General features: G+C 38.1%; 1 protein-coding gene across 3 annotated transcripts in view; it reads right to left on the bottom strand.

Moving 5' to 3' along the window:
* Positions 1-1,176: 1,176 nt before the first annotated feature.
* Positions 1,177-18,958, bottom strand: part of PSIP1 (PC4 and SFRS1 interacting protein 1) — a 32,351-nt gene continuing 14,569 nt past the window's right edge. Inside the window, exons 4-15 of one of the 3 annotated variants that reach the window (XM_045289112.1) lie at positions 17,451-17,558; positions 16,691-16,753; positions 14,883-14,979; positions 13,840-13,915; positions 10,035-10,263; positions 8,965-9,083; positions 6,425-6,480; positions 5,636-5,706; positions 5,342-5,443; positions 4,684-4,897; positions 3,269-3,380; positions 1,177-2,745 (exon numbers count right to left, since the gene is read on the bottom strand). In XM_045289112.1, coding sequence (XP_045145047.1) covers positions 2,709-2,745; positions 3,269-3,380; positions 4,684-4,897; positions 5,342-5,443; positions 5,636-5,706; positions 6,425-6,480; positions 8,965-9,083; positions 10,035-10,263; positions 13,840-13,915; positions 14,883-14,979; positions 16,691-16,753; positions 17,451-17,558 — 1,284 coding nt within the window. In that variant the 3' untranslated portion in view covers positions 1,177-2,708. Of the gene's footprint in view, positions 2,835-3,268; positions 3,381-4,683; positions 4,898-5,341; positions 5,444-5,635; positions 5,707-6,424; positions 6,481-7,651; positions 7,693-8,964; positions 9,084-10,034; positions 10,264-13,839; positions 13,916-14,882; positions 14,980-16,690; positions 16,754-17,450; positions 17,559-18,958 lie in introns of those variants that run through there. The other 2 variants (XM_045289113.1, XM_004706540.2) reach the window with 2 other exon arrangements.

Below are 18,958 nucleotides of genomic sequence, written 5' to 3' on the forward strand. Positions count from 1 at the left end.
GCTGGCTGATCGCTGTAGTTGTTCATCAGTCATGCTTCCTTGAGACATGGAGAGAGGAAATGGGTTTTAAGGGCCCTCCCTCCAACATCTTTCCTGAAAAGATGCTTTATTTTCATGCTTCTTTATGATATGGTAAGAGCAATTCCACTTTCGAAAAGGAAACTAGACATGGCTTCATCTAGTGATTAGAAGAAGCAGTTGATCACACAGCATAAAGTTAAGCACATTTCTGCCTTTATCCGTTTCATTTCTTGAGGGCTCAATCTGGATTTGCTATTTCCAATAGATCATTTTTTCTCTGCCCAATCTTTTATAGAGTCCCTATAAAGCCTTTGCTTTCGTCACAAGTCTAAGATGGCAGATCTCATCTTGGCCTACACTTGTCCCAGGTAAGTGAGTGCATGTGGATATTCCCACATTGAGTAGTACACCACTTAACCATCATCAGCCCAAACTGGGTAGAATCTATACTATCTAAAACTATAGAGCAGTTGTTAGGATGTTTAAGTTACTGTATCTATGAACGTCCCAATTAGGTTCTCTGGTTCAGATGTGATTACAAACAGGTGAGAATAATCTTCAGCAACTCTGCTGGGTCTTCACGAAAATTAACTGAATTATGTAAGCTAGTGGTAGCCAAACCACTGTTTTATAATATACATAGGGGTGTGGTTGGTGGCAAAAGCAAATAACAGCACTATACCCTGGACTGTGGGGGCTATCGTACAAAAAGTCTTAATTGCCTTGCCAGGGGGGCTTGGGAGCAGGAATGGGTTGTGTTACTGGGTGAATTTCCCTTCCCTCACCCACCCCAACACACTCCTGAAAAGGGGACCATAGGCCAAGTAAGTTTGGGAACCTAACGGACACAAATATGATTATTAATTCTCAGTTCTGGATTGAATATTCTGTAGCTCCTTAGGAAAACTGCCAATTTGCTGAGTCACAAGAAAAAGGAGGGAGGGTGGACAAATGAGATATCTTTTTATTTTGAACTTAGTTTTTAGTTACCCTGTCTCCACCATGCCTGGATGGCTAACATGACAGTTCACTAGAAATTAAAGAGAGCTGGGTTTTCCTGTCAAGATTTTGAAGTCCCCCTCATGTATTTTCTCAGGAGCACATCCACAATCCATCTCTTTCTTTTAGAAGTAGCAAACAAACATTTACTAGAAGTTTAATAAAAACATTTTTAATCAAAACAAGTTTACACATTGACACTTATGGCTTAACTAGAACAAATCTGTCCAAATCCAAATATATCTAATATAGCAGAGCTCCATCAAACAGGCCCTCTTTTCATTATAAGACTATTTGAATGTAAAATCCCAATGATTGAAGATTCAAACTTTTCATCCATAGACAAAACAATTATCCATGAGTTTAAAATATACAGTGCTTACCAACCACTTATAAACCAGAGTTACCATTCTAACTCTTAACCCCATTTCCCCACGATACTCTTAGAAAATGTGTGAAGTGCCTTTTAAGCTGTTGAAACAACCCTCTAACTGAAATAGTCAAAATAGAACGCTAACAGCCTCTAGTTAAATGCCGCTTTAAACTGAATGTTAACGTTAGCTGGACCTGACTTAGCTCAATGAGTATAAGTACCAAGTCACCGTCAACTGCCTCAAGCAATCTGTGCCCTGTGTGTGTGTGGTGTGCACTCTTTGTAACCCCTGTCATACATGATAAAAATGAACATAAAAACTATCTTCTAAAGTCATGTTTCCAAATAGGTTAGATTTTTATATAGTATTTTTATTGCATAAGCATTAGACATTGATTTCCAATTAAAAAAAACAACTTTTTCAGTGAATTCCTCAATGAGTGACCTTAAAAAATAAGCTTGAGACAGTCCTCAAAAATAAACTTTTATCATTTAGTTTTCAATTTTAGCTACTAGTATGTATAAAGGATCTGACGTGGTTGATTACAAGGAAAATGGTTAATAGTTATTCATTCCAGTACATGCCCACTCTGCTCTTTGCTGGACGAGTCACGAGAGCTCACTGAATTCCCAGCCACAAAACTAAGTTATATTCAAAAATTAACATGAGTTGTGTACCTTACAAAATACAAAAAGGTATACAGATCACACACATTGTGACAAAGAAGCAGTATAGTGTAGCACAATGCAGACTAAGATTAAAATGACCTTTTGATAAAAGGAGGGAGTGAGTACTTACAGAGAAGTAACACTTCAGCTACCATAAAAATGCTCAAGTTCTACAGAACCCAGGAACAGTGAGGAGAAAATCTGGGAAATCTGACATGTAAAAAACTGCACAAAAACCTACAGTATAGGGCGGTGGGGGGGAGGTATACAAGTATCGCTTTTAAAAATGTAACTTTACTATCAATTACACATTAACTTACACACTAAGTGAAAATATGCTACAACCTTCCTGTCTGGAAAAGCAGCTTCATGGTTTCTAAATGGATTCCCCTCTACCACCCACACTTTCTCTTTATTATAGCTGTTAATACTGCACAAATAGTATAATTAGCAATAATGTTTTAATTTCAAACAAAGATAATGGGATTTTGTCCTCCCAAAACAAGTTTTTCACACCAAAACCTATGCGTATAAAAATTTAAAACTTTCATTTCTCAGCAGTCTAAATAATTCCCCATGAAAACCATTACAAACGTCTCAAGTTCCTGTGGTCCACGTGCTCCCGCCTAGCTCCCAGTGTGGACGCTCACAGATAGCTCTCCTCTCTCTCTTCGCGAGACGTCCTGGAGGACAGAGAAGGGTGTGGCGAGGAGGGTTAGGGGTTTTATTTTCTCAAGGGAAAGGAACGGCAGGCACTGTGTCCACTCAATCACTATAAAAATAGATGAAAAAAGATTTCTAGCTTTAAAGTGGATTCTCAGAACATGACAATGTCACATCTAAAAGCACTAACTTATAGAAGAGGAGGCTCGGAAAGAGCCCTAGCTCTTCAGGGTGCTTAGGGGTCAACACTAGGGGAAGCTACGCTGGTAAAGCGGTTCACCGTGGGCCAGGTGCACAATGAGAACAAGCTCCTAGCGTTCTCGCTGCTGAAAACCCACCATCCTCATTAAAGAAGGCACAGGGTAGAACCATTTGTTTTCTCTTGCAGCTTCATTTCCTTGAATACAGTGAGCAAATTAGCAAGTCAAAATTTGAACTTTTTGAGCCTTTCTGACTTGTAATTGAAGTAAGGAATCAAGTAAAAACACAAATAACCTTAGAGAAAATCTAAGGAAACCACAAGAAAACAAAACATGTCTTTACTTTTTCTTAGCGCTGGCTTCGTGCTGGTCTTTGCTTTCTTCACTGCTATCACCATTGTGCTGGGGCTGCCCACTGTCCTGTGCATCCGAGCCTCCATTTACTGTCTTGGAACCTTCCAAAGGATGACAAGGAGACACAGTTAGAGCGCACACTGCCAGAGGTCTTCTAAAGATCCACAGTGAAAGAGCATGGCCTTCAGGTTACGAATACTTCACATGGACTTTATTTGAGGCTACAGTAATTCAGTCATGATTTCAGGATTTAAGGCTCTGGTACTTCAAAAATAAAAATACTCTTAAAAAGCTGTCTTGTAAAATCTAGACACCACCCAAATTCTTGATGTAGCCCCGTGAGCAACAAGTCAGATCAAGACTTCAATCTCTAGTGTTAATTACTACTGTCAGCAAGACTGCAGGGGTGGGAAAACTTTCAATCACATATGTAAGCTAGATTTCAAACAACTCAATGGTAATCTTTTCTGTGTTAGCACTGAGAAAGTGTTAAAAGTAGAGTTTCTCCTATTTGGCACAATCTTGTGCCCCACGATGAGGGTTTTCCTATAAGGCTTACTCTGTCAACTGATTGTTCCTGCCCTAATTGGAGTAAAAATTTTAATTGCCTTTCGGTGTTAGTTTCTGGATTAAGTAGCTACTAAATAAATTTAATTAATATAAAACGGGGCCTGGACTGATACAAAGGTACTATAACCGTGAGACCCCGTGGGATGGACATGTAGCGTATATACTCGAGTATAAGCAAACCTGAATGTCAGCCGAGGCACCTAATTTTACCATTACAAATGTGCTAAAAAACGCTGCTCATACACGAGTATATATGGTATGTCCTGCTATGGGCCAGGGTGTGGCTCAAGGTTATTGGGAAGCTAATGTCCCCTTTAACACTACAGAACAGTATTATACCACAGAATAAAGCAGAAACAGGAATGAGACGCAAATGGTTATTTTGTCTCTTTTCCCAGGAAATTGCCTTGAGTTATCCCTTGTTTCAGTCCCAGAACATAGACCACCAGCCCTACTCTCAGAAGGGCAAGGACACACAAACACACTCTCTTCAGTCATGTAGCACACCTTCCACTAAGGGAAAACATTAGTGCAACAGAAGTTTTTCCTCTGGCCATGAGGGTTAGTTGTCTCTGAAGGAGTTATAAATAAGCTGTGCTTGACTAACCTAAAGACTGAGTGTTGAAAGCACTCCAGGTCAGAATCTATCCAATGGCAATGGGCTTATCTGGTTAGAAATTCAGAACGACTGTTACTTCACTGGTGTTGGGAGTGGGGTTGCATAAGGAAACGTAACAGTGATAAGGGTTGTTAGGAAAGCAGGCTTGTGCTCGTTGAGGGCCACCCTCTTTCAAGGCAGGCCCAGAAACCAGGCCTCACATGACCACCACTTACCTGTGTGCTCCTTTTCTATCTTTTTGTTTGGCCCTTTCTTTCCTTGATCTTTGGTTTTATTTGCTTCCTCATGCTGTTTTTGTTCAGCAAGAGATTTATTCAGCACTTGTGTGATCACAGAGTCTCCTTCACCCACCAAAAACATATTCTTAAACTTGTTGTACAACATTGTAGACTTTTCCATGATAACCTGACTAACTTTGAATCGCCGTATCTGAGGAGGAAAAAAATACTTGTAATTATTTCCAATTTTCCTTTTAAAAACTAGCAGTTGCAGTATCAAGGGGGGTTTCAGATCCCCTGTGAACCCTTTCATCTTTAGAACTCAGTGCTAGACCAAACATGGCTATGATAGTCCAGTGGGTCAAGTTTAGCTACAGGTCAGGCGAAAGCTCCATAAAAGCACCAACAACTTGTCAGATAAGGATCCAAGGTAAGTAATCATCCTGGGGCAGAAAAACCAAGGTAAATTTAATGGGCATGATTTCTTTAATTGTGCCAATTTTAAAATATTGTGCTAATGTGTATGACAAAATATTTCCTCCTCAACCGTTTCTACCCAAACACTTCAGTGACATTACATTCATCACTATCCATTTCCAAAGGACTGTCATGAATTTAAGAGGAAGCTTTTTAAACAACACTTGAGCTCACTTACTTTTTTCAGTGTTGTAATCATCTCTGTGTGTTTCTGAGCTTGTTGCATCGTGACCTGAAGTGAAGCAAGTTCATCCAAGGCCTCAATACATCTGTCCACGTCCTTCAGGTTAAAACAATTCACAGGTTAATTATTGTGATATGTTATTGAAGATAAATCTTGAATATTAAAAGGTGTTACAAAATAACTAGTAACTCTCCCTGTTCATCTTTATACACACTTAAGTATAAAATCATTGGAGGAGAGAATAAGCTATGAAAGCAGCACCGTATTTTTGAATGAGGCATCACTTACGAGATTATCAATTTTGAGTGAATTTTTAATTTCAGCATGTATCCTTTGAAGCCGAGAATCCATTGATGTTTCTATAAATTAAAATATGTGGAAGACAATGAATAGTTTTCCAATACAGGTATTCTTCTATAATCTAATATGAATGTACCATATATAAAGTATGAGCTGACCCAAATTATCAGCCAAGGCACCTAATTTTACCACAAAAACCACATAAAAATGGGCTGGAAAATGCGGCTGATACACGACTATATACGGTAGTATATATTCTGCAATCTGGAATATAGAGCACATTCTTACATAATCAGCACACTATAAGAAAAGTATGCTGAACAGAACTAGATGTCTGTTTAAAAAGTCTCAGCAATCTTTTCTAAGAAATGTTCGTGGAACGATAGCTTCCATCACTAAAGGAGGCCGAGTTAGTGTTCATGCTTGATATTTATAACGTATGCATCATTATAATCATAAAATCCCCTGCTATATTTGTTTTTAAAATAAAGTGAGTTCTTCGCCCCTTCATTTGTTCAGGAAAAAGTATTTAACTAAAATTAGAATCTCTCTTTAAGAAATCAGATGTGTGAGATGTATGAGCAGAAAATATCCAGACTTTAATGAAAACTACCTATCAAGTTCACCTGATTATGGTTCTTGAATTCAGTTGTACCGCCACAGGGATTTGACGAAGAAAAACAAGTGTTCAGGATGTAAAAGATTCCAAAATCATAAAGTATCAGTGGTGGTGTAACTATTCTAGCTTTACACATCTTACAAAGTAAAGTAACTAACCTCGCTTCTTCTCCACTTTCTTAACTTCTGGCTTCTTTCCTTCATCTTTATTCTGCCTATCAAATGTTAACACAAATATTTCAAAACACTGGACTTTGCCGACTGTTCACCAAATGCACAATTACTATGTATATTAAAAATTTTTTTCTTAATACTCTAGAACACAAAAGAATTGACTAATGGGAACACTGTAGTACACATCATTAATAAAAATGGAGAAAAACTCAAGTAAAAGAACGTGGTAAAATTGCAGCTTAACATCACAGTCATTTTGAATTGCTCGTGGTCAGATTTTATTTCCAACATGAAGAGTATAGTGTGTTAGAAATATCAGTTCAGTGGACACACGGGAATGGGGGAAGAGAATGCCAGCGTTACGTAATGCCAGGGAGTCTGAGCAGAAATGATAAAAAAGGATAATCCAAACAATCTCCAAAGAGTAGATCATTTAAGGAGTTTCACGTTAAGTTTCAAGATAACTATCATTAAAATAGTTTGCTAATTTAACTCAACATGTATATACTATTTCATAGATGCAACGGCACCAACTTTCTATAAACCATAAAAATAACCTCTTAAAAATTTACAATTTCTTGAACCTCGGTTTGGAGTGGGGCCATATATGAACCAATTAAAATAGACAAGAACAAAAAATATCTAATCAAGTTTTTTTGTTAAAAAAAAACTTTATTTTAAAATTTTGGTTACAGTTTCATTTTTTTGTTTCTTAACAAGTCTACTGTTTAATCTCTCAGGATTAAGAAGAAAAAACAAGATTTTAAGGAATTAACAACAAAGGAAGGTCAGGGTGAGGGCACAGTGCCCATTTCTCAGGGGTGTATAGCTACTCCAAGTTTAATACCTAGCTTCAAAACAAAATGTAGGTTTATATTTTATAAATGAAATTATATGCACAACCACCACCTTCAGCTGAGCTGGTTATAACTCAAAATACACAAAGCTTCGTTTTTAAGCTTGCTAATAACTGTAACAGGAATGATGGCTGACCTTAGTACGTAGTGTGTACCTTACAGTAATTTTTTTAAAACAATCATAACACAGTAATAATGCAAATAATAATGAAGTCCTCAATTTAGAGTCTGGAACATTCTTCCATCAAGGGGAGGGGGAAATTCAGTCCAATCAGTCTGTCTCAAGATCTTCATCTCTTGTTTGCTCCACTTGTATTCTCTTTTCAGTAACTGGATTAATGCTTTGAGCCCAAAATGAGATATATTTTTTATTACTGTAGATTACATGTTGTTTGGCTGGGAATACAATACAATAAACTTTATTTTGCATAATGCATTTCATACAAGCTGCATTTGAAATGCTTTACAGAGCAAAACTGTCCAAGTACAAAGTTTTGTAATAACAGGAGAAGGAGAGAAAACACAAATATTAGAATTTGAGAAAGTTACATTCGGAGGACATTCAAAAAGAAACTGAAATACATAAAAATAATGATAATGAAGGAGATTTGGGCTAGATTTACTTAGTAACATCGAATTTTATATCATTAATTTTGGGGCACAGTACGCTTAAAGCAACGAGTCCAACATGTTTTCAGTAAAATGATAGCTAGAAGGGAGGTCACCAAAAATATAGCAAAATTCACATTAAGTGGCTACTGACTGACAGATTAAAGGGAGTAACATTTTGGCCTTTCGATATTTAATTTACTCCCTTCAAGCAGATGAAACTGCTTATATATCCTCCTCCAAGCAAGAGAGCAGATAACCAAATTCTAGACTTGAGCAAGACTTCAGGTGTAAGGATGTATTATAAAAAGATAGTACAGTTACTTAATAGTTGTCTTAGTGACCTGGAGCATATTTTGAGGCACATCCTTACTAAAACAGCACAAGTTCAGTCAGCAGAGAAGGACTTCACAAAGAAAAAGCTTTTCAGAGAAAAGAACTCAGAAGTGGCAGTTTAAAGATGAGCTAAGGAAACTAACTAGAATCATGAAGTCTAATCATTACCACTGGTAATTAGAAGATTTCCTTCTTCTAATAAAACGTTCAGAATCAACAGAAAAGGGAACGAAACTCCCTATGGTGAGCAGATGCTCTTGGTTCTCTCAACACCACACTTGGGGGTCCTCTTCCAATGAGAACCCACTCCGCCTTCGGATGGACTTTTACTGACGTCCTGGGTTTCCCACTGAGGAAACTGGTGGTACCCTGAGGAAGCTTATGCTTGCATTTTTTCTCCACCAATGTATCATCATCGTTCTGTATTAGTATACTGTCAGGAGAGCATGAGTAGTTTCTGCAGAGCCACTTATAACTTCCATTCGGGTGTTCATTTAAATTAAGAAATCATTCCTATGGTAATTACCTCAGGGGTTCTCATCCTCGCAGAAAAGAATGAAACAGGAATAGCATCATATACTGAGAATCCCACTAACGTGGGATAAAGTCATTTCTGTTTAAAAGGCTTCAAATATCAAAGTCTAAATAGTGAGCCTTCTAGTGTTGAAAATTTTTACGCTAGCTTTATAAAGAAGTCAAGAAGTAAAGCAAAGAACTACTTACTGCTCAGTCTCCACTGGCTCCTCCTGCTTGCGTTTCCGCTCTGTCGCTTCCTTCTCATGCTGCCCTTTGAGCACGTTCCTCCTGGGAGCAGTCTGAAAGCTCCGACCACCTTTTCTCTTCTGTTCATTTGAGAGTTAGGATGGCGTGAGGGATTCGCGTGTACACAAATACAATCAAGGGAGAAAAAAAAGCAACTAAAGTTTTATACAGAAACAAAATACTGAAAAAAAACAAACATTCAATTACCCACATCTCTATTTCTGTCCTATTTTAAAAGCCCCCTGATCAAAATTAAATATGTCAGCATAATTATTTCCACAGCATCATTCTGCCTTGAGTCTTCATTACTGGTAGGCGCAAGCCTCCCTCCCTCAAGCTGCCCATTTAAAAGTTCTTTGCTTCTAAGATATTACAACATCAGATACAAATGAACAAAACATAGTTACTTACAGAAAGAAAAGGATATGTATAGTTGCTAATGAGATTCTCATCTGTTGTACTCAATAAGTACTGCTGATCAGACAGCAAGAAGGCTTCAAGAGTGGGAAGTGTTTCTTTGGGCTATGAACCTGCATATTGCATTTCCCACAAGCACTGCACTCATGCATTTAAAAGTAAACAGGAAACAAATTTCCTGAGGGGTGCTAACACTGGTTTTGGCATAAAACCACAGCATGTATCTTTGTCTTTAGTGGTCACCACCTAGTGGGCATAATCTCTATTTTGACTTTAAAACATGTAATATAAAACACATCCATATCAATATTTCAAAAAGACATTTAGAAAGTATAATATAATACATCTCAACTATGCTGTTGAATTAATTCAGGTTAACATCCAAAGTTACTTGAAGCTCGTGAGTGGTGGAAATAGTTTATGCATTTGAAGACCAATCCAAAAGTGGATGATTCAAACCCATGCAAAGGCCCTTTGGAAAACAGGACACATGATCGATCTTCATGGATAGTTAGACTTTACCAGAGTGTGAAAGTGACTAAGCATACAATAGATGAAGAAATGCATCAGAGATTTACAAAGGGAATACTTTATTTAGCACGTAAGCTTTCTACCTTTTCCCCTTCTTGATCATCTCCTTCTTCTTCAGAATCAGAAGTGGATGCAACCCCTGCTTTGGGTACATTTTTCCGCTTTGATTCTACTTCTTTCTTCCCTTCTTTCTTGTCTGGCTCTTTTCTTGGTTTATCTTCTTCCTTTTGGCCCTCTTCTTCCTTTTTCAGCTGCTTTTTAGGTTGTTTCTCCTCGTGCCCCTTTTTCTTACTTTTCTCTTCTTCGGTTCCCCTAATTTTAGAGTGTAATAATAGAAAATGAGCTTTTCTGTATTATCACTATTTGCCATTCAAGCATATAATTCCTTTCATTCCACCTACATATTTTGAGTAGCAGTAAGTTATTCAGTTTTTGTGTAAAGGCAAATTTTGTCTTTTCTACCCATCTGTAAAACAAATTCGTCTGAATTTTGTATAAACTTGAAAGGGAAAAGAACAAACAAACTGAAGTAGCATTATAGAAACAAAGTGATTATCTTAATTTCCAAGTTTATTGAAACGTCATCCATCCATCCATCCATCATCTTATGGTCCGGTCTAGCCAAAGCACTGTAACTTCAGAGATATATCATTAAGTAATAGGGGCAAGACTCCTGACTCTTAAATGATTTTTATAAACAAGTGATGTTTTCATTTTAAAAGTACATGCTGGAAAAACATACAATTATAGAAATGTAACTGAATATGGTAATTTTAGAGCGATTTGTATGCTAGTAGTCACTAAAATTTCCATAATGATAACATGTACTTCTAATTAATAAGCACAGTACAGAGCTCGCGGAGAGTTCCCATCACAACTGGGTGTTCACAGACCGCACTAACACAAGCCAGGTAGTAAACGTGCTCCATGACCCTGGGGCACCTACACAGCGGAGATGCGCCTCATGGTTCTGTCTTTTGTCTCTTAGCCCCATCCTGACCACAGGGAACTTTTCAAATAGAAATATTACTTCAGGTCAAGTAAAACAACCACCTGAAGAATGGACAAAGTTGTTTAAAATACCACCTTTCTGACTGAACAAGGAATTTCAGAGGTTTACATAGCTTATATAATTTACTCATTGAGTTTAAAGCCAGGAAAGACCTTCAGATCAATACCTTCCATCTGACACCTGAGAAAACAATGGTGCATCAAGTAAAATCAAGTCTGATATCTCAATTCCAAATCCAGTGACCACCGACAAGTGTTCCACCAACACTGAGTTTTAGTTGAAACTATGTTTTTTATCTGGAAATTGTTATGCATATTGTATATGTGTTATCATTTTTACGTTACACTGACATTTTAAAATTGATAGAAAAGGCACAAATAAAATTTTAACATTCCATTACATGTTTTAAAATTGACAGAAAAATATTAACCTTTCAAATGTAAAAATAAATTTGTTAGCTCTTAATAATTAAGTCCAAGAACAGAAATGGACTGGAAAGCTATTTCTTGGGAGAAAACCTAAAATCCACTGCCAGGTCAATTCTGAGTCATGGTGACCCTATAAGGCCACAGTAGTACTGGTCTTGAGTTGCCAGTTATAAATCTTCAAGTAGACTGCCTCATCTTTCCTGTACCTACAAGGTAAGTGGGCTTGGACCACAGACCTTTGGGTTAAGAGTTGAGGGTGAGGGCTTTAAGTCACTATACCACATGGGCTCCTGGGGCCAGTAAGAAAACATTCCTTATAGAGAACAGTTTTTCAGAGATGATTTTGTGTCTCTGCTAACAACTATGTACTTTTTATCTCGTTTACACATGGGAGTCCTTACTATGGGGTTCCCTATTTCAGATCCGTGCATGTATGTGTACATGTAAAAGTAAGGGGAAGAACTAATGGTATTTTGTGTTTCAGTTCAAAGTATTATGATCAAGGCATTCAGGACTTTTTAAATTCTATACTTCTAGCCAATGATCCATGATTCCCTGTATCTTTAAAAAGGATGAGATTCATTTGGTATGTTATAAAACAGAAACAACTCACTTGCACAGTCCCTAATTTCTTAAATTTCATCTCAATGGTTAAACCATGCTAAGTGTCACTTTGTTCTTTAGTGTACATTCAACAGTTACACCTTGGCATAAAAAAAAATAAAGCTCAAAAAAAAAAGGGGGGGGGGGGGGCTCCTTAGATATGTTTTGGTTGAACAGTACCAAATCTCCAATAGTGTTCTATAACCAATTGAAAGTTTCCCATAAAAAAACAATCATTTCGTTCAAAATCCAAATGTAAATAAACACATTAACTATGTAGAGATTGGTTATATTTGCTTAAATATACTCCCTTCCTGGTGAACTTTATACCACAAACATCAAACAGGATCCATAAAAGAAGGAGAAGGACTTGGGGCAGGTGGGACATGAACTTTCTACTTTTTAAGGTATTAAATAGTTTTTGCTGCAAAATATATTTAAAAAAATTTTTAAATCATTTTATTGGGGCTCATACAACTCTTATCACAATCCATACATACAGCAATTGTGTAAAGCACACTTATACATTTGTTGCCTTCATCTTTCTCAAAATTCGCTTTCCGCTTGGGTTCCTGGAGTCAGCTCATTTTTATTTTTCCCCTCCTCACTCCCCGCTCCCCTCTCCATATTTTAAAATTTTAACACAATCTTCCCCACATAAACGCTGAAGACTAATGTGTGCATAAGTAAGTGTCGTGAAGAAGACTAATGGTGCCCGGCTATCGAGACCTATAGCACCTGGGTACTTAAAGGCTTGAAAGTAAACAAGCAGCCATCTAGCCCAGAAGCAACAAAGCCCACATGGAAGCAGCACACCAACATGTGTGATCATGAAGGGCCGAAGGGACCAGGTTTCAAGCACCAAAAGGGGGGGTGTTCATCGTGAATGAGGGTAGCACGTGATGGGGACCCAATGCCCATCTGTAGACAACTGGACATACCTTGCAGAGGGGTAGTGGGGAGGAGATGAGTCACTTAGGGTTCAGTGTAGCAATAATGAAACTCACAACCTTCCTCTAGTTCTTAAACGCTTCCTCCCCCCAACTACCATGACCCCAATTCTGCCTTGCAAACCTGGTTAGACCAGAGTATGCACAGCGGTACAGATGGGAACTGGGAACACTGAGAATCTAGGACAGATGAACGCCTCAGGACCAGCAGTGAGAGTGGCAATACCGGGAGGGAAAGGGGAGTAGACGGAGAATCTACATATAACCTCCTCTCTCTGGGGGATGGGCAACAGAAAGGTGGGTGAAGGGAGATGCCGGGCAGTGTAAGATAAGATAAAATAATAATTTATAAATTATTAAGCATTCATGAGGGAGGGGGGAGAAGGGAGGGAGGGGGAGGGGAAAAAGGAAACGAATTCCACGAACCCAAGCGGAAAGCGAATTTTAATATGAGGGCAACAAATGTTTAAGTGCTTTTCACAATTGATGTATGTATGGATTGTGATAAGAGTTGTATTGAGCCCCAATAAAATTTTTAAAAAATTTTAACACAAAACTTTGAAAATTATCTTTAAAAGTGATTGTGGAGGAACTGAAAAAGATTTAAGGTAATTATCTCAAATACATTATGTCTGAATATGCTATTTACGCAATTGTTTCTATTTCTCATGTAATTATTACATCTGGATAAATGAAGAACTATCTTAATATTAATGCAATTAGCATCAGGAGACTTTTCAATCCCTTACCTGTTATTTTATTTCCCAACATACTTTAACTATTAGAAATATAGTAAGTAAAAACCACAAGTTTCCTATAAAATTGCAGAGAAAATATGCTAATATCAAAGGTTTCATTTAATGCATTACTAAATGTACATGAAGAATAAACTCACATGTCACTCTCTGAAGGGCAAGGCGGTTTTACCATTTTGGGTCTGCCTCGTGGTTTTGGAATCTTGACTTCTGTAGCTAATGTTCACATGGGGAAAAAATCTGTTAAATGCCAACTTTCTTTTAAGCTGAAAATCTCACAGATTCAAAATTCTCTATCAACAATATTAAGACTATTATGGAAAAAAAAGACTTATAGTGTACTACATAGACATTTGCATATTTTAGAGAGTAATGCATAAAGTCGCTTTTAAACTATTTCCAATTGCTAAATTATGAAAACACCTTAAATAGGAAATGAAGAAAATTATCTGTTTATTATATATAAAAAAATTCAACCATTTTCACTATTTACAGCTTTATTAAGTCAAATGCCATTTCTCGGGCATTGATGCCACTCAGAAAGCACACACCTGGTAAAGGAACCCTGGTGGCGGATTGGCTTTCACATTAAGATGCTACCGAAATGGACAGCAACCGAACCCACCCACTGCTCTGTGGGAAAAGTGAAGCTTTTTGTTCTCATAGAGATTTATACGGCACAGAGACCCTCTGGGACCACTCTACTATGTCCTATAGGATCACTGTGAGTTAGAAGCAAGTCAGTGGCAGTGGCTTTGCTTTTAACTCGGTGATGCCTCATTAGGGATTCTGCTGATGAAATGGGTAAAGTATGGATCCACAGTTCTAACCCACCAGTTGCTCCACAGGACAAAGATGGCAGATTATTCATATTAAAAAAAAAAAAATCAAAGCCTTCAAAACCCTATGGGTCAGAGAAACCTCTGGCGGGTTTGGTTTTTGTTTTAAGCTTCAGAGGTGAAAAGGTCAAATGAACTCATTCAAGGGAATCACAGCCTCTTTTGCCTCTAATGGAAAGAAAAGCCAGTAGGGCTAAGACAGAAAATGAAACAGGACCAAACAATTACTTCAAATGTATAAAATTATCTTGTTATCCAGAGGAGCAACCATAATGTTACACTCGATTACCTGCACATTTCACTCCAGTCTTTGGAAATGCGCTGGTTTCCCATCGTAAACCTACCTGCAGGCCGTCCTCGTTTTGGACTTGCTTTCAGATGAACGGATGCTACTGCTGGGGTCACTGCTGCACTTTCCTCAGTTTCTCCTTGCTTTTCTGCCTGGACCACAAAGAGAACCTTCACTCACTTAGCACCGAGGAGGCCTGCCAACTTACTCAATGGCAAGAAATACAACTACTCTAGGATAAATGAGTTGTAGTGTAACACAAACATCCTCCTCAAACTTGGGCTTACCACTCTAACCTGCAATGGCCATTTGTGAAAAGTAAGGCTCTGTTCTCGAAGCAATACAGGGCAGACAACAGTCACCCCAACTCTTATCACGTTTGGAAATGTTTTTTCATTGAATGCCTGAAAATCTAACACGTGGCCTACTGATAATATTCGCATTTTAGATTAGGCAATAGATGACACTCTGATATATCTAATTCGATCACACAGTTTTCACAAGTTTTATTTTTGAATCGAGACTCCAATCTTGTCTGTCCTTGGAGTTGTTCCACTTTCCTTAAAGAGGCTTTCCTGTTGATGGAGAGGAAAGAGCCCCTGGAAATTCTAGTGGGACTTTGCGGAAACAACAATGGCCCTGGGGGAGAATCAATATTATTGATCTAAGTATTAAAACAGATTAAAGGTTAAGAGTCAATTAGAAGAGAAATGGAGGCAGTTGATAATAATCATAACAACAGCAAAAAGAGGCAAGAAATGTTAGAATAAAGAATGGGTGGACCCTTAATCAGCTGTTTCCCACCCCACCTCACTGTTCAATCAGTGTTACTTGTATTCATAAAGTGAAAGGCACTAAAAACACCCAAAAAATATGCCCGGTGGAGCCTGACTGACAAAATGGAAGTCATCTCAAGGAGCCCTGGTAGCACATTGACTAAAGCACTGGTCTGCTAACCAGTAGGTCTCCAGTTAAACCAACAGCCACCCAGCAGTGGCTCTCTTAAAGATTTCCGACTAGGAGCCCCAATGGGGCAGCTAACTCTGCTACCCTTCAAGGTAAAGATTTGAGGGCACATAACAATAAACCAACTAATTCACAAACAACTAAAGGACAAGGTTCAGTGTGGAGTAAAGACGTGGAGAATCATTTATACCCGAGGACTGCTGAGTAATTTGAACTGGTAGGCACCACCTTTCTGAAAGAATATCTACAATAATAAACCATACATCAAATGGCAATTTTGGGTCTAATAATTTATCCATTTTCGGTACTTTAAAAAAGCACTACTGCTTTTATATGGGGACATAATAATGCATATGCAAAGAATTAAAGATCACTAACCTCATCTAAGAAAACTCTTCAATTGTTCTCAAAGAACATTACAAAACTTTCCCTGAACATCAGCTCAAAGTAGACTCCCGTAAAATGCCGACCATTTATAGACCACACATGCGCCTGGCCCCAATCTGATCCCAGAGCTCTGATTCCGAGAACCAGGTATCCGTGCTGTCACAGAGCCCACAGAGCCCAGGAGCATCTCTATCGACACTTCTGAGGTTTTGCATGTGCTCACTCATTTCATCCTCTCCACCCCAGGACTATATGCTGTTAACCAGTGTATAGAGAAAAAGACATCTAAGTCATTCATTAAAATGAATCAAAACTTGTGCATGTTACCCCAGTTACGATTCAACTTCTCTTACAGGTAACTAGCTCTACCACTAACAAGAGAGAGTTTGGGCAAGTAAACAATACAACCTTCCCTTTAAGAAAAAAGAAAAAAAAATTCAAAAATGTTTTTGTATTTGTCCCCTATCCAATTTAAATAAAGAGTATTTTAAGACCCCCAGTTGCCAGTACCTTTCTCTTTCTCCCTCTTCTGGCAGCTTTCGGAGTAGTTACATCAATTTCTTTAGTCATGTCCTAAAAAATACAGATGAAGCTGAAAAATTGTCAGTATTGAAGGACATTTTCCTAACCTAAAAGTCACAACCATATTTCACTTTAAGATCTGGGAAATTCTTTTTTGCTTCTCTAACCTTTGCAAATACAAACATTAAAAATCTTAGTATTCAAAAGACCTGGTCACATTTTATAAAGAAGTAAACCATGCATGTCAAACAACAGATCAAAAACAAAACAAAAAAATACCAAGGGACTAGAATGCCTGGACGCTATTCTATTTACATGTACAAGTGATTTTATTCCAAGGTGGAATCCTCAACATTAGGGCTGTGGGGCAAGAGGTGGCTGGGGCTTTGGAGATCGCTTAACTTCGGTTTCCCAAGATAATCAGGTAGAACTGGAGACCGACCCAGCTCGTACAGTCTGAGGCTGCACTTTCCAGCACCTTCCGTCCCACACACTTCTCATTAACCCTGACCATTCGGACCCTGGGGCTTGTCACAGGAAGATAACTTCATATTAAAACAACCACACAATGGAAAGATGCAGAAATTATAATTCTATTTGACATAGGAACTATGCCTTCAGCACCCCCTCAGTCGTTACCCAAGTAAATTAAAGATTCCTTTTCTCCCTTTGCCGGCGTATTCAGTACACTTTACAATGTCTTCCTTGCAACAAAATGAATTTAAAATGCAAGAGAGATTCAACACACCTCATTGCTGCCCTTTTCTTCCTGGTCAGTATCTTCCTTGGAAACGAGACTCGTTTCCTTTTCTTCAGTTTCAACATCAGATGATGCGGTAGACTGCTTCGTTGAGGCCTGTGAGCAATCAAGTCTTTGAATGTCACAAAATAAGGTTGACCCTTAGTTTTTCTCCCCATGGAAAACTTAATTCTGTCTACATAAGAGCCCCTCATTTTCTCTTGGACAGTTTTAACACACAATTTCGTAAATGTTTAAAATGTTTTTACTATCTTTACAAAAACCTTAAGGATTTTTCTCGTACTTCAGTGCACTGGCAGAAAAATGAGGTGAATTACCGATTCTATAGAATACCATACTGTTGCTCGAATCAACCAATACCGAGGAACACAATGGGAGGGCATTCCAACAGCAGCTACACCCTGTGTGCCAGGAATCAAGTAACCTGAGAAGTGTATCTTCCTGGAGCGTCAGCAAAGTGAGCTCTCCTACATAGGAATCCCTTGGTGAAGGAGAAGTCTCATAAGGCTACGTCTCAAACCGAAGTCTATTTTATATGCCGAGTCCTCAGGCCCACAAATGAGCAGTTGTAGTTTAGCAGGTATGGATGAGGCGGGAGCCCAGTTATTATCACTGAATTAAAGACACAACACTAGCTGATCTAGGGGCTCTAATTTTCTAATACCATTGACAAGAGAAACAGTGTTAACACCAAACACAGATACTAGGGAAAGGGGCAACAAACAGAATTCTAATCCTAATTGTTTCCCCTCTTCATTCTAGCTGTTTCCTTAGCCAGAACTTGTACATTCTAAACCAAGTCCCTCTGGTAAAAAGAAAAAAAAAGCTGCACTGATAAATCACAAAATTATAAAATTTAACATAAATGTGTATGAAATTATCCATAGTACCATGTAAAAAAATTTTTAGAAAAAATAAAATTTTTAGAACATAAGTGATTTAATAGATTGTGTAACAAGGGGGCTCACTCCAAAAACTTCAGGCAAAAGGGAATGATGGATTTTCCACAAACTTTCCGAAGCCCCCACGTGTTTGGGGACTGCTGTTTTGTTCAGCTCCTATGAATGCCCACTTAAAAAAAAAAGTCATCCATACTTTGTAAAAGACAAAGTTGTTGGGTGTTATCCATATAACCTAGCAAAAATTTCACCATCTACTGGAAAATACAATGTTAGAGAATGAAAACTACCTGGAGATGAAATAGTTAGCAAGGTAATTTTTTTTTAAAGATCATGAAGCCAATAACAAAAGTGGAAAAAAAAATGTTAAGCTTTGGGATATAAAGCAGTCACCATTATAATCAAGGTCAGATTGACAGGAAACCTTTTGTCCATTCTTCTCTTCATTCAATGGTGTTTCGTGAATACTTAATTCTTCCCATGGAAATAGCAAAGCCTGGCAGGTAGGTAGGAGGGCTTTGTCTTAAGGAGCTCACAGTATGTGGCAGTTACAAGTAGAGAAGCAATCAGTGTGGTATCACAGTATCACAACAAACA

This window comes from Echinops telfairi, unplaced genomic scaffold (genome assembly GCF_000313985.2).
Source record: "Echinops telfairi isolate 266 unplaced genomic scaffold, ASM31398v2 ScPeMD7_25;HRSCAF=90, whole genome shotgun sequence".
NCBI classification, from domain to species: domain Eukaryota; kingdom Metazoa; phylum Chordata; class Mammalia; order Afrosoricida; family Tenrecidae; genus Echinops; species Echinops telfairi.